Here is a 13,801-nt window from a genome sequence, read left to right as displayed (position 1 = left end):
TGCATTCATTAAAAATAGTGTACAATCTTAAAATAGATTTATAAACATAGATATTTCATATTTACTGCTTGAATTTCCATATCACGAATCAGGAGCAATCATTTTGGTGTATTACCTTTTCAGGATTCAAATGATTAAATGATAATGGAGTTCCAGCGGTTCCTTTAGTCAGTCATTAAAATCGATTTGAAAAGAAAGAAATTCCGTTTTGGTTAAGTAATTATTCTTATAATCTTGTTTCAATTGGTTGTTAAATTGTTGATTATCTTTCAATATTTCTTTATCAATGAAAAAAAAATTAAATATCCACATAAACCTCATGATTTAAATTATCTTTGAATTAACGAAGTATCATTTTTAATTCGTTTCTCAAATTATCATATTATCAGTAGAAAAGAAAACAAATTTATTCTAACAATGCAATCTATGTGCTTTCAATTTTATGTAATATTCAATAAATTTTCAAAATTACAATACTAAAAGTAATTATGTGTTTGTTATGTAAAATATGAAAAGAAATATATAAAATTTCGGATATTAAAATAAATTTATGAAGTTGAAAAGTTTATATTTGGAAAAGAAAATGGTAGAAAAAGAAAAAAAGAGAAAAAGAAGAAAAAAGAAGAAGGAGAGAACAGACTTTCAAGTTTTTCTTTTCCTTTAAAATAGAAAACACATGAATAAGTATTGAAGAGTATATTCTTTGTTCTACTAATATCAATTAATTCACTTAGTCTAGTTAAAAACATTTAATCCCTTAAAAGTTATAAATTCAAACTCTCTCTCTCGTGTTTGTTATGAAAATTTTACCTTTAACGCAAACACCGGTGTTGCATATCTTTACTAAAAATTATTTAAAGGTTATCAACAATATTTTAAGTATGAAATATGCGTTTAATGAAAATTCTGTGTTAAAGGGTTAAAGATTTTGTTACGTTATTGGTTAAAATTATATTTCGAAACTTTCAAAAAACAAAACATGACCAATGAAAGGATAATGAATGCTGTGGTGCTGCCATCTAAAGTTGAATACAAGTACTATTTAGTTCGATAAAAAGTATTATTGTGCTGCCATCTAGAGATCGAAATCCACACCTTACTGTCTCAGACTTTAAATTTTATGGTGCTGCCATCTTCTGAATGGTTCAAATATTTATAGTGATTGACAAACTTAGGAATCTTATTTTTAAATGAAGAAATCAAAAACTTAATATTTAATGTTTTAATTCTGAGTTAAGATGTTAACATTATTGATGAAAATTCTAACATATATTGATAATGCTAACATATGTTATACTAACCAGCCATGATACCTGCAAGGAGTTGGAATTCATCGGCGTTACTCGAACTTGAAGAGGAGGAGTCCGTGGGACTAGGAAGGGAAGGAAAATGATTCAACCAACTTTATTTAGAAACACAAATCAACTATTTTCAAATATTTCAAGCACTAAATTTTCTTATGTGTTTAAAGATCTAAGAGTCATCAAAGTTCAAATTAATAAAATTAGCTTATGCTTTTCTTTTTTTAAAGAAACTCAAAATTATAGGCAACAAATTTTCATATTTGTGTTGTTATTTTAAAATAAATTTATTTCAGCCGTGATTTTTTTAAAAATTTATTCGGAAATAGTTGTAGACTTTTGCTTATCTGCATTGTGAAATAAATGAAGCATATTAAGCTAATTATTATTTCCTAAATTTCATCTATTGCATCTTCTCAAAAAAGACAACAATGCCGGAAGGGAAATAAATTTTTGTTCACCAATATGAGAGACTGTGCTGAATTGCTTAGGGTAAAATTTTTCAGTATATGTTTTGCAGTCTAAATGCTTATAACATTTTCCCTAAATGCTTATAATATTTTAGCATAAATAAACAAAAAAAATATCATTTCGATAGTTTTGATTTTAAATTCGAAATAATATCAAATATTTAACAAACATTTTGGTAATTTTTTTTATTTTTATTATTATTATAAGATTCTATTCAATTTTGTATATATTATAATGCTACAAAATTAAATATATTATAGAAAAATTTATAATCGTATAAAACTCATACAAAAAAATAATATAATTAAGCAGACATAAAATAAATAATTTAGGTAAAAACTCCGCCCTTGTGGTTTATGAAAGGTACGAAAAAGAGAAATTAGCATAGCTAGTATAAATTTGGATTTAAAGCAATGACTAATTTTTTTGAAAATTCGATAGCTGATTTTCCTTTATCATTTAATATCAATAGTTATATTAGACTTGCACAACTTTTGTTGTTCCAAATCTCGACTTCGAGCTTACAATTGATACCGAATATAAACTTCATACTCAAGTTCTAAGAAAAAAAATATTTTTAAATTAATTACAATTAAGTAACAGAGAAAAAAGATATGAACACAATAAATTAATTGTAAACTAATTGCAAGTTAAAGTAATATCTGCCCTATAAAAGGTTAAAAATAAATTTAAAAAAACCTTACCCTCATCATCTGTGGTTACTGTCAAAAGTTTACTTCGTGAGCTTTTACCAATGGCATTTTCAGCAACAACGTGTATATTGTAAGTGATCCTTGGTTTCAGCCCTCGTAAAGTTATGTCTGTTTGAGACCCAGAGACATCAGTAGTTAAAATTTTTGATTCAGAATTCCCTAAAAGAAAAGAATTCAAATTTTTCAATTTATTAATTTTTAGTCATGGGTTATTGGGTTTCATATTAAACATCTATATCATCATAAGAATTGTATTTAGCACTGAAACTTTTTTGAATTTTGTGATCATGTCGTGGATTTGAGTTTTAATTTTGACTTGTTTAGTAAATGATCCTTGGTTTCAGACCTTGTAAATTTTTGTCTGTTTGAGAACCAGAGACATTAGTAGTTTAAATTTTTGATTCCGAACTTCCTAAGAGAAAAGAATTTAAATTTTTTAATTTATTAATTTTCAGTCAAAAGTTATTGGGTTTTATCATCATCATCTATATCATCATAAGAATTATATTTAGCACTGCAGCTTTTGTGAATTTTGTGATTATGTCCTTGATTTGAGTTATAATTTTGACTGGTATAGTGAGTGATCCTCGGTTTCAGACCTCGTAAAGTTATGTCTGTTTGAGACCCAGAGACATCAGTAGTTAAAATCTTTGATTCAGAATTTCTTAAAAGACAACAATTGAATTTTCTCAAGATAATAATTTTTATTCATGGACTCTAGAGCTTCATATTAAATACCTGTATCATCCTAAGAATCATAATTCGCACTACAAATTTTTTTTTGCTTTTCGTGACAAATGGCTTGGTTTGAGTTTAAAATTTAAAATGGCATTGTTTTTTCTGACGAATAAAGCCAACATTGTAACAAGATTCTACATAAATATTTTATCATTAACGTTATCACAATATAAATGCTTTAAATTTTTATAGAATTTAAAACTTCAGTTGCAATCTAAATCACAAAGAAATATTTTAAACATTGTATTTATTTTCTAAACATATCGACTTTTATTTTTTATAAAAACAAATAGGAACAGAAGATTTAAAATTACCATTGTAACTTTACAAAAGTTTTTTTTTCTTCATTTTTTTAAATTTAATCTACTATTCTTTTATTTTAAATCTCAATTTTTTCTGGGCTCATTTTGAGGGATCACAGAACTTTTGGTTTAAAGTATTTGTGCATTTATGCACTAACTTGAATTAAAATTATAGATTAAAAATATAGACGATTCTAAAAATTCATATAACTAATGCTATTATAACTATTAAAAATTTCATTTTTTTATTCTTAATTAATTTTAAATAATCATACTTAATTATTTTGTATTAATTATCGTTATTTAAATATTAACTATTTTAACTGTTATTTCGTTAGCTTATAGATAGTAACATCACATTAAGTGTTAATTTTACTCTGTAATATCCATTCTAAAAAATAAATTAATACTCAATCTAAGAGAGCAAGATACAATATTTACTAAAAGAAGATATTTATCTAATTTTTTTTTTTTTACTTAACTCACCTTTTAAGTTTTCGGTTATAATTAAATACCGTGAAATAGGACTATTTCCATTAAATGGTGTGGCCCACCTTATATGGACGCTACGGCTTGATATGTGAACAACTTCGATTTGAGATGGGTGATCTGGTGCCTCTGGAAATAGAAAAAGCTATATAAATATTATATGATATGTATTGACTTGGATTTCTGGGAGTCTTTTTGCATAATGAAAGAAAAAAAATTCAATTCAACAGATAATTATCTAATTTCCACTCAATTTTTATCAAACTTTTGTAAAATTGTTATATTTAAGTTTCTAACTTTTAACTGTTAATTTTTTTAACGTTTTTACACTTATAAGAGTTTTACTAGCATGATTTGCTCACTTGAACAGTCTACTTTTTCCATTCTCGTATTTTATACAGCAGATGAAGATGAACCAAGTGGCACCAAATTGCCTTTAGATTTTAATGCATCCATTAGTTGCTAATTGACCATTTCTAACATTAGAATTATGGCCTAGATTACCCAAAGTTCAAGAAAGTGAAGGAAAAAGTAACGTTTTCCAATATGTACCAACCATAAAAGCGAATTAATCACCTGCCAGATGAATATGAATTTTAAAAGAAATGAAATAGCTTTTGTAATAAAATGTAGCCTGAATAGGCATTTAAATAATATTTAACTCATTCCTTTTCTTTTTTTTTTCAGATGAAATAAAATCATTTATCGTCTTGTTTTCCAAATGCTTTTATATCAGATTCGCGATTCCAGGAAGAAAAATTGTTACATCAAAGCCAAAAATCGATGTCTTTGCTTTAGAAACAATGATTTTCTGAAATCGATTTGGGTCCCTTAAAAAAGAGAAGTTTTAGATCGGAATTTATAAAATACCCTAAAACGATTTGGATTTTGTTTCCGAAAAAAACTTTGAGAAAACTGAAATAAAGCAAATTGAAATCAAATTGCTTTGGCTGGACATAGTAAAATATACCCCCGAAAATCAAAATGAAAGGCATCTGTTTACTTTTAAATTTATGTAATGCATGTTTTAAATTATGCAGCCAGGAAGTAAGAGACAAAAGAGGGGGGGGGATGGACAAAACTGAGTCTTTAAGTTATTTCTTTTCATCAGCTCTGAGAATAAAATTGCTTTAATTTTTATTCCATTGCTAAATTAACCCTTTAATTAAATGACTATTCCATTAAATAGATATAATTTGTTGTAAAAAGCTATACTTAAGAATATTTTGACCACATTATAAACTATATATTATAAATTAATCATTATTTGAAAGTATGCCAACATCCGGTTTTATCGATTTGTGTACTGGCATAAAACAGATTCCTTTTCACCAAACCTGAATGGTCTTATACCATTTTTTTTAGTTCCATTTTTAACAAACTGAGATAAAAACGGTATTTATTGGGAATATTTATTTACTTCCAAATTATTTATAAAATAAATCTCTCACTAAATACAGGGGTATTAAAGTCACCGGATGTAAATAATTTTGAATTTAATATATTTGGAATTAAGCATAAAATAAATTAGTTCATCGGATTTAAGAATTAAAATCATACTCATAACTCTTAACGTGTCCTCCTGCAGTGTTATAGGCTACATGCGTCCATTGCTTACAAATGAGAAAATATATTTGATTTTCCACGGATTTTGATGATTTAGAGTAGTGTGAAATGTAGCTGCAAAGTCATATCCGACCATCGGGTTTTTCAAAGCTCTGTCGCCAAGTGAAATAAAAAAGTCACAATTAAGTATCTTACTCATGAAAGAAAGCGATAATTTCAATATATATATATATATATATTATATATAATTTACAGTATATGATGTAAGTTNATGTATATATATAAGTATATATATATATATGGCAAATAGCTTAAATAGTTTAAGAACTCTTTTTAAATATTGCCAATTTGGGCAAAATATTCCTATTCAGATGAAAATTTTTAAAATCCCTGAATTATTATCAGTTTTTGTACATTTTTATGAGCCCTTATAATGCAGCATTGAAGTAAGTTTTCAAATATTAGGAAATTATACCACAAATGCTTTTCATTTTCACAAAACTTCTTTTCCACATATTTACGTCTTGCGCCATTTTCAGAATAAGTATAGACAAAGCTTTCTTTAGATAGACTGAACATGTTGTAACAATCATTCGTAACTGTCACAAACTCACATCAATTATGAAAATAGTATATTATTCGCAAAAAAAGCATAATTTAATATGATGATGGGGCTTTCGAAAAACAGTCATAAGGTGCGATTTTATCCTATAACACCGCTTCTTATAGTGTAAAGTTGATACAAAACCTGTTTTAATAATTGAAAGCAATAGTTGAAAATGTGTTATTAGATTTTGATTTTTCTAATGTAAATTTTCCAGTATTTAGAAAAAAAAGAGTAAATCGGTGAAGCAAAAACAAAAGTATTCCAGATTGGATTCATCGACACCGATGCAAGCACCGACTTTCTCAAACAATTAGCCTACACTGCTTCCCATTCAATTACAGATAACATAGCGAATGTCTGCAGCTAGTTTAATGTGATTTATGATAGATGGTTGGAAGTATAGACATCACAATAATTGTTTTATCACTATAATACTACTAATAAATAATTATCTAAAAGCAAAATAAAGCATTCCCGCAATAGCCCGTTAGGAGCTAGTGGATTCATAGAAGTTAGGGCTTTATAATGTCATGACCAACAGCTTGATTGTGGTAATGTGGTCAGCACTGCATACAAGGAAGTTTTACTTACCAGACAAGCTGGCACCCATCGTTGAAAGCTGAGTGAACTTCAAGCCATCACTGGGGAACATACTCCAGTTCTTTCAATAACAGCTCATTTCCTCAACCACTAAGTAAACGCTGCTCTATATAATTATTTTGTCTCCATAACAAAACCATTGCCGCGTTCCAGTTTTATCAGCCAACAGGGTGTAGTTTTTTCCAACTCTCCTCTATTTAGTGTGTCCCAATTAATTACTCTATTTTACTAAAAGCAGAGGCATCTTAATAATAATAATTTATATATTCTTTTACTACCTTTTTTTTTCAGATTGATTTCCAATTATTTGCTATTGTTTTCTTAAGAGTATAAATGCATTCTAAGAAAGCAATTTTTGCCTTAAGATATTATATTTTTAGCTAGGCATTCCAGTGGAGGATTGCATCCTGACGAGGACATCTATGTTTTCCAACATTCTGTTTCATTCTTCTCCTTATTATTTTTCTAATTTTCTTAAATTTTAAAAAAATTTTTTTTAGTATATTAAAATTTTTTAATATTTATCAAAGCAAAAAAATGAGTATACTATTTTAATTATTAATTTTAAAGCTTATTACATTTAAAAATTACTAATTTAAGTAAATTGTAGCACTAACAGGTTGCTTAAGATATTGTCATAATTTATGGTACTATAAACAACAAAACAAGTTTTTAGCTTTTTCTCTTACTAAATATGTTTAAGCAAGTTTATGAATTCATCCCCGATAAAGTTTTTCATATGCATGTAACTCAGCTTAAGCGTAATAGGAATTCTTACGTAAAAATATTGGGAAAAACTTGCCTCTCTGGAGTAATTTGTGTTCGAAACTGACTCCCATTTGCGTTACGTGAGAGTGAGAAGAGTGTTACTAAAAACTTCAATTTTCTCACGTAAATGGCGCTTAGCGTACGGTGAATCTATCAATAGGGATATTTTATGCCAGCAATGCAATAAATGATGAGAAAAAGTAGCAAAATGAGATTCAACACAAAAATGAATCATAGTAAATTTTGAAGTGGATTGAAGTTTTTTCCCCATTTAATACGAGGTCAGCATTAAGTTAGATGTTTGTCATTTATTTAACTTATTATAGTTAAAAATGAATTTACAGTTTTATGATCCAATAATGGGAAAAACCTATCTTCAAAATTTATTTTTAACCAACATTTTCAAATTCCTCTCAAAACTTAGTGTTTTTTTATATTATTATTTTATATTATTTATAGGTTTCGTGAATCTTTTTTGCATGACATTTGTTTGCTTTTTTAAATTCAAGAAACTGTGTAATTAATCCGGAAATTAATTTTCGAAAGCAATGATTTTTATCAGTTTCAGTAATGTTTGTCGTCTGGCTTAGACTAAGAAGTAATGTTTTTTTATCGGCTTTAGACTAAAAAGAAAATGTTTTTTTTATTTTTTATAGACTGTTAACTAATGATCCAACATATAAAATTATGACGTTTTTTCAGTGATGGACCAACATAAATTGCTTATCATCTTGAATTTCCACTAAAAACCACCATGCAGCTTGATGGGACCATCAAATCTGCCCAACATCCCAAGTTAGGGATTGTCACCTTTTCATGTTGGGCAAACATAACATACCCATCCCAGTATGTTGGATTTTTAATATGTGCCAACAAAAAAAAATCCATCATGATACAACTCAATTTACTGGTTACCATTATAATTTTCCTGTATAAACCATCATGCTTTTTGTTGGGACAATCAAAATTGTCAGGAATAAAAAAATTAATCCTGATCTAACATAATATATTGGTAACCATTATAATTTTCCATTATAAACCATCTTGCTTTTGTTGGGACCATCAAGACTGCCCAACACTGTGACATTGAAATTGCCTCTGCTTCATGCAGTCATTTTAACTGCTCACCAAAGCAAAAGAAAGGACTGTTCGAAGTACTCTTTTTTATTCATGGAAAAAATAATAAACTTTTACTGGTAGTTTCTGTTAAATAAATTGAAAATTTATTTAAACGACAATTGATATTTATAACCAAACAAATTCATATTTATAAAATATAGCTATTATATAAATATTACTTTGCTAAGAAACAATGGACACAAAACATTGTCAGCATGAGATAAAAATTACATCATTATTCAATGTAAAATGGTTTATTATAAATGGATTTATTATAAAAAGCGAATGCTCTATCCCCTGAGCTATCGCGACTGTACACAGTACTATATTGAGTTCTGCAGTATTAGACTAGTGCACACAGAACTAGGTTGATGCGCACAAAACAATTTTGGTGCACCCTGTAATAAAATGGAGTGCATAGCATTACTTTGGTGTACACAGTTCATCATGATTACGAGTAATACTGTATACATATAGCTTAATTAAGATGAAATTGGAGGACGTGTTCAATTTACGTCCTAATTTGAATTATTTTGTCCTAATTTTAATTGAAGACACAAATTTTTAATTAAGAGTTGGGATTGTTCCGTTGATTTAGAAATTATACAGTATAGGTTTACACATAAAATAGCACAATGGAAAATTAGAGCTGAGAGGTACTTTGCTATTACAAATGAATTCTATCGTTGAATTTTCTCATGAACGATCTGCATTATTGTGACTCAATTTCTTTATTAATGCACTCAATTTCATGCCTTAAAGCTAAAGTCCTTTTTTAGATATGGGCAAATGTATTCACCTTCCTTTTTTAAAAAAAGAAGAATAACGTTAAATCGCATGATCCGGGTCACCAATTCTGATGTTCAAAACGGAAAATTTCTCTACCTGAAAATAATATAAAAAGCCTCAGAACATTGATCAAGAATTAAAACCAGTTTTTCTTTTGCGTGGTAATTAATTTTTAATATCCCTGGATCAACAGCTGTCATTTCCTTGTTTTTTTTATTTGTTCTTTTAGCACTGGCGAAAAATTCAAATATTGTCTAAATATTAAAATAATTTAAAGAAAGAACATGTATATTTACAATGGCTTACTATTTGATTCTTAATTAATATGTTACAGCAGTAGTTTCGATTCGTTTATTTTAAATGACCTAAAAATTTAAATTTTGTGATTTGTTACAATGTTGAGTCTTCATTACATATTGTATTAATTAAAATGAATATAGTTTCATATTTATGTTATATATATATATATATATATATATATATATATATATATGCGCGCTCTATCCCTGAACCACCATCGCTGGAGGAGAGAGATTGACAAATTATTAGAAAAGACTAATTATTATTCTTGCTATAAATTATCTAACAATATTACACTTGTGAAACATTGAATTTTAATAAACATTGTGAGTTATGCTATGCAAATTACTAATTCTTTAAAAATTTAAAACTTTAAATTTAAATATCGTTAAACCAAATTTAAAAAATAATACTTAAGAAATATGTAAAATATTCATTTACATATACTTTATACTTTATTTGACATTTTTGACAGAGAAAAATTTAATAAAAGTGCAATACAATGCGTAAAAATCTTTTCATTAATGTTCTCTTGATTTTTGTTGACTATTTGAGACTACCAAAAGCTAAAAATAAATAAATATATATGCACTTGCATGGATAAAACTTAAGATACGTTAATTACGTCAATGTTGACTTTTTACTTGGAAAATTTTTGAACTTTAAAAGCTCAAATGTAAGCACAACATTTTTACGAATTTCTTTAAAGAAGCTTCACTTCTCAAATGAGACCTTAAATTGTTCATCCAACAGTACAAAATTCGAATTAAGAAAACAAAAACAAACAAAATTTGAAAAAAAGGAAGGAAATGAAAAACAAACAGAAAACAAACTACCACAGTAATACTTTCAAGAAGAGAAAAGGAGAAATTCCTATTCTGTAAAGAGAAAGCTCAAAACTCTTACCAGAATTCAAACCAGGCTGGAATATTCCTCTGAACTCTAATCGAAAAATCCTTCAAAAATTGCAATGTTTCTGAATCGAATTTTAGCCTCGGGCAAAGAAACGCAACGGGAAAGAGAGAGCAAAAGACAAATACAACTAAGTCTTCGTTTGGATGGAAGATGCGGAGGATGCTGAATCGGGATAAACTTATGATCCGCGTGTTCTTTGTTCGCGTGGTGTCCCTCAGGGTAGAGTTTTCGATATGGATGAGGAAGTTTGTAACAAGGCTTTTGCTTCGAAATTAGAATGCTACCTTCTAACGATATTCTCTCTTGTATAAAGGTTTTCTTTTAGAAGGATTTAAAGGGATTGTCTGCAAATGTAAAATATGTTTTGCATGTGTAAGAGGAATAAATCAATCTAGACTAAAAGTGACAACTTCTTTTAAAAAGTGTGCTTAAGTTGTTACATGCTCAAAGTGCGCAAACTTGCATTTTTTTAGCTTTAGGCTCAGTTTGCTATTTGCTGTCTGGGCTGATGAAGGTTGTTCTAATGCAACAATAAATTACGTTGATTAAAATACAAATTTTATTAAAAAATAATAAAAAGTCAGAAAGCAAAATAAGTAAAAATATAATCTGATCATCAGTTCACACGATTATATCCGTAAAATAGAGTGCTTTCTTCTTAGTCCCGCAGTGGACTGATCGTTTAGACACAGTTCCCAGCCGATCACCGAAGTCAAGCATCACTGGTTGCGGTCAGTGTGCGGATGGGTGACCACTTGGATCAGTCTGCGTAGGGACCAAGGGTGTGCGGTATGGGTCCTCGTTAAACTGTTTTACCGTAAAGTGCTCGACTTCGCGTGCAGGTCGTTGGGCTACCGAAGCGGGGGTGCCATCCCCTTTGCAGAGGATCAAAATTGTGATGGCATGTCTTCGGTTCATCCTCAGGGATGTTTCCCAGACCATCGCCAATAGCACATTGTGCAGATCTAGTACGACGTAAATGAATTACAACAGCTTTCTTCTTAATTTATTTTTTTAATTTCTATGTTAATCTGTCTTTTCTTTAATTCTTTTTGGTCTTTTTATATTCAAGTAGTTTACAGTTATTAGTTCTTTTGTGGAAGAATTTCCTTGATATAAAGAGGTGGAATAATATTATGGAAGCAATTATGCTCGTTAGTTTGATGTAATCCACAATAGCTTAGTGGTAAAGTCTCTGAACTGTCACTCAGAAGGAATGAGGCTCGATCCCCAGCGACGGTTTGATAACCACCCAGTTTCAGATGGATGTATACCAACTTATATGGGAAGTGAAGGCAGTCAACTCGCAATGTTCGCCACATTGTCACCGTCATGTCGTTCATAATGAAATTTTTAACTTTTACTTTTATGATCATTTTTACGCCTTATAAGTTATTGCTTTACTCTATGAATCCTGAGTGAATGCTTGTTTTACTCTATGAATCCTGTGCGAATGCTTGTTTTACTCTATGAATCCTGAGCGAATGCTTGCTTTACTCTATGAATCCTGAGTGAATGCTTGCTTTAGTTTGAATTTGTTGATATAGCTTTTTTTTATTTTTAATTCGTGCTTAAAAGAAATCTTTCGATACGTCAAAAAGGAAAAGTTTATTTTTTTAATTAAAATAATGCATTATTATTTAAAATAATACTTGAATTTATGAAATTTTTAGTAAATGCAAGTGCAATAATTATTTTTTATTTCTGGAAAATGTCATAACTTTATTGATAAGGATTTCGTATTTTCCATTTTGCATAAAATTTTTACTATATTTTTTTTTCTTCAAATTAAACAGATTATTTCCGACATATTTTTTTTATTTAGTTTAATTTTATAAATAATATAACGGAAATTGAATAAAAAGAACGTGGTTTTGAAATTAACATCAAATCATTATTATTTAAAATAATCATTAATATTTAAATCATTATTGTTTAAATCATTATTGTTTAAATCATTATTGTTTAAAAGAATACTTAAATTTAAACATTTTTTAGTAAATGCAAGTGCAATAATATTTTTTTTTTACTTCTTGAAAAAATCATAACTTTGATAAGGCTTTTGTATTTTCCATTTTGCATTTAATTTTTACTGTAATTTTAATTTTTGTTTTCAAATTAAATAGATTACTTCCGGCATAATTTTTTTATTTAATTTAATTTTATAAATAATATAATGGAAATTGAATAAAAAGAACGTGGTTTTAAAATTAACTTAAAAAATTTAGACGCGTTAATATGTTCACTAAAATCTTCATATTGCTTAAAAATGTAATTTATGACTTTGAAGAAGAATCGATTTTCAATAAAATAGAATGATGAAGAAAAAATGAGTACTGTTCTGACACTAAAAATAATTTTTTATTTCTTTTGCTAAGGAATTTCTCGGAAAAAAAATTTTTTTTCCAAAATGCTACACAAGGAAAAATAAGTATGGTCAAGACAATCAGAATATGATAAAATTTACCGTGCTTCTGACTTTATGGGTACATTTAAAGCCTCGATAACTTTTACCAATAATGATTTTGGTAAAATTAACAATAAAGTATGTTTTTATCATAAGTGATAAAATTTGATAATTTTATTTTGATACCTTAGAGCATGGAAAAAGAAAACAATTATTCGGTTAAATTTACTTTTCAGTTTTGTGATTTTCAGTAAATGTATGGAGATAAAGCTTTTTTCTTAAGAAACCATAATTTCCGGTAAACCGTTACCATGTGAATAAAAATATTACTGAATGAATGGTTTAAATACCATATGTTTCAGTTTTATAGACCCAAATTATATTTTTTACTTCAGAAGTATTACCATTCAGTAAGGTAATTTTACCAGAATGGTTTTCTTCTTGCAGCGAGGCACACTATTTGAAATTAGAAACTCAATTTTTATTTCTTGATAAGTGTTACTTATTCAAACAGTAAAATAACATCATTTTTTGTCACTTAACAGTGTTATTTATTTCAAGCGAGATATCTTTACGGATCCAAGGAGAGAACAAAACAGTATTTTAATTTGTAAAATTAATAGTTATATTTAAAAAATATCTACTGTAGACTATCAAATAAATCAACAAATTAAATAAATAATCCCAAGAAAATGAAGCAGTTAAATATTACTTGC

General features: G+C 27.9%; 1 protein-coding gene across 1 annotated transcript in view; it reads right to left on the bottom strand.

Moving 5' to 3' along the window:
- Positions 1-13,801, bottom strand: part of LOC107452972 (cell adhesion molecule Dscam1) — a 245,490-nt gene that overhangs the window by 20,095 nt on the left and 211,594 nt on the right. Inside the window, exons 14-16 of the mRNA XM_071184720.1 lie at positions 4,012-4,143; positions 2,477-2,644; positions 1,302-1,372 (exon numbers count right to left, since the gene is read on the bottom strand). Of these exons, the coding sequence (XP_071040821.1) occupies positions 1,302-1,372; positions 2,477-2,644; positions 4,012-4,143 (371 nt within the window). The remainder of the gene's footprint in view (positions 1-1,301; positions 1,373-2,476; positions 2,645-4,011; positions 4,144-13,801) is intronic.

Source organism: Parasteatoda tepidariorum, chromosome 8 (assembly GCF_043381705.1).
Source record: "Parasteatoda tepidariorum isolate YZ-2023 chromosome 8, CAS_Ptep_4.0, whole genome shotgun sequence".
NCBI classification, from domain to species: domain Eukaryota; kingdom Metazoa; phylum Arthropoda; class Arachnida; order Araneae; family Theridiidae; genus Parasteatoda; species Parasteatoda tepidariorum.
This window is presented reverse-complemented; position numbering and strand designations above follow the sequence as displayed.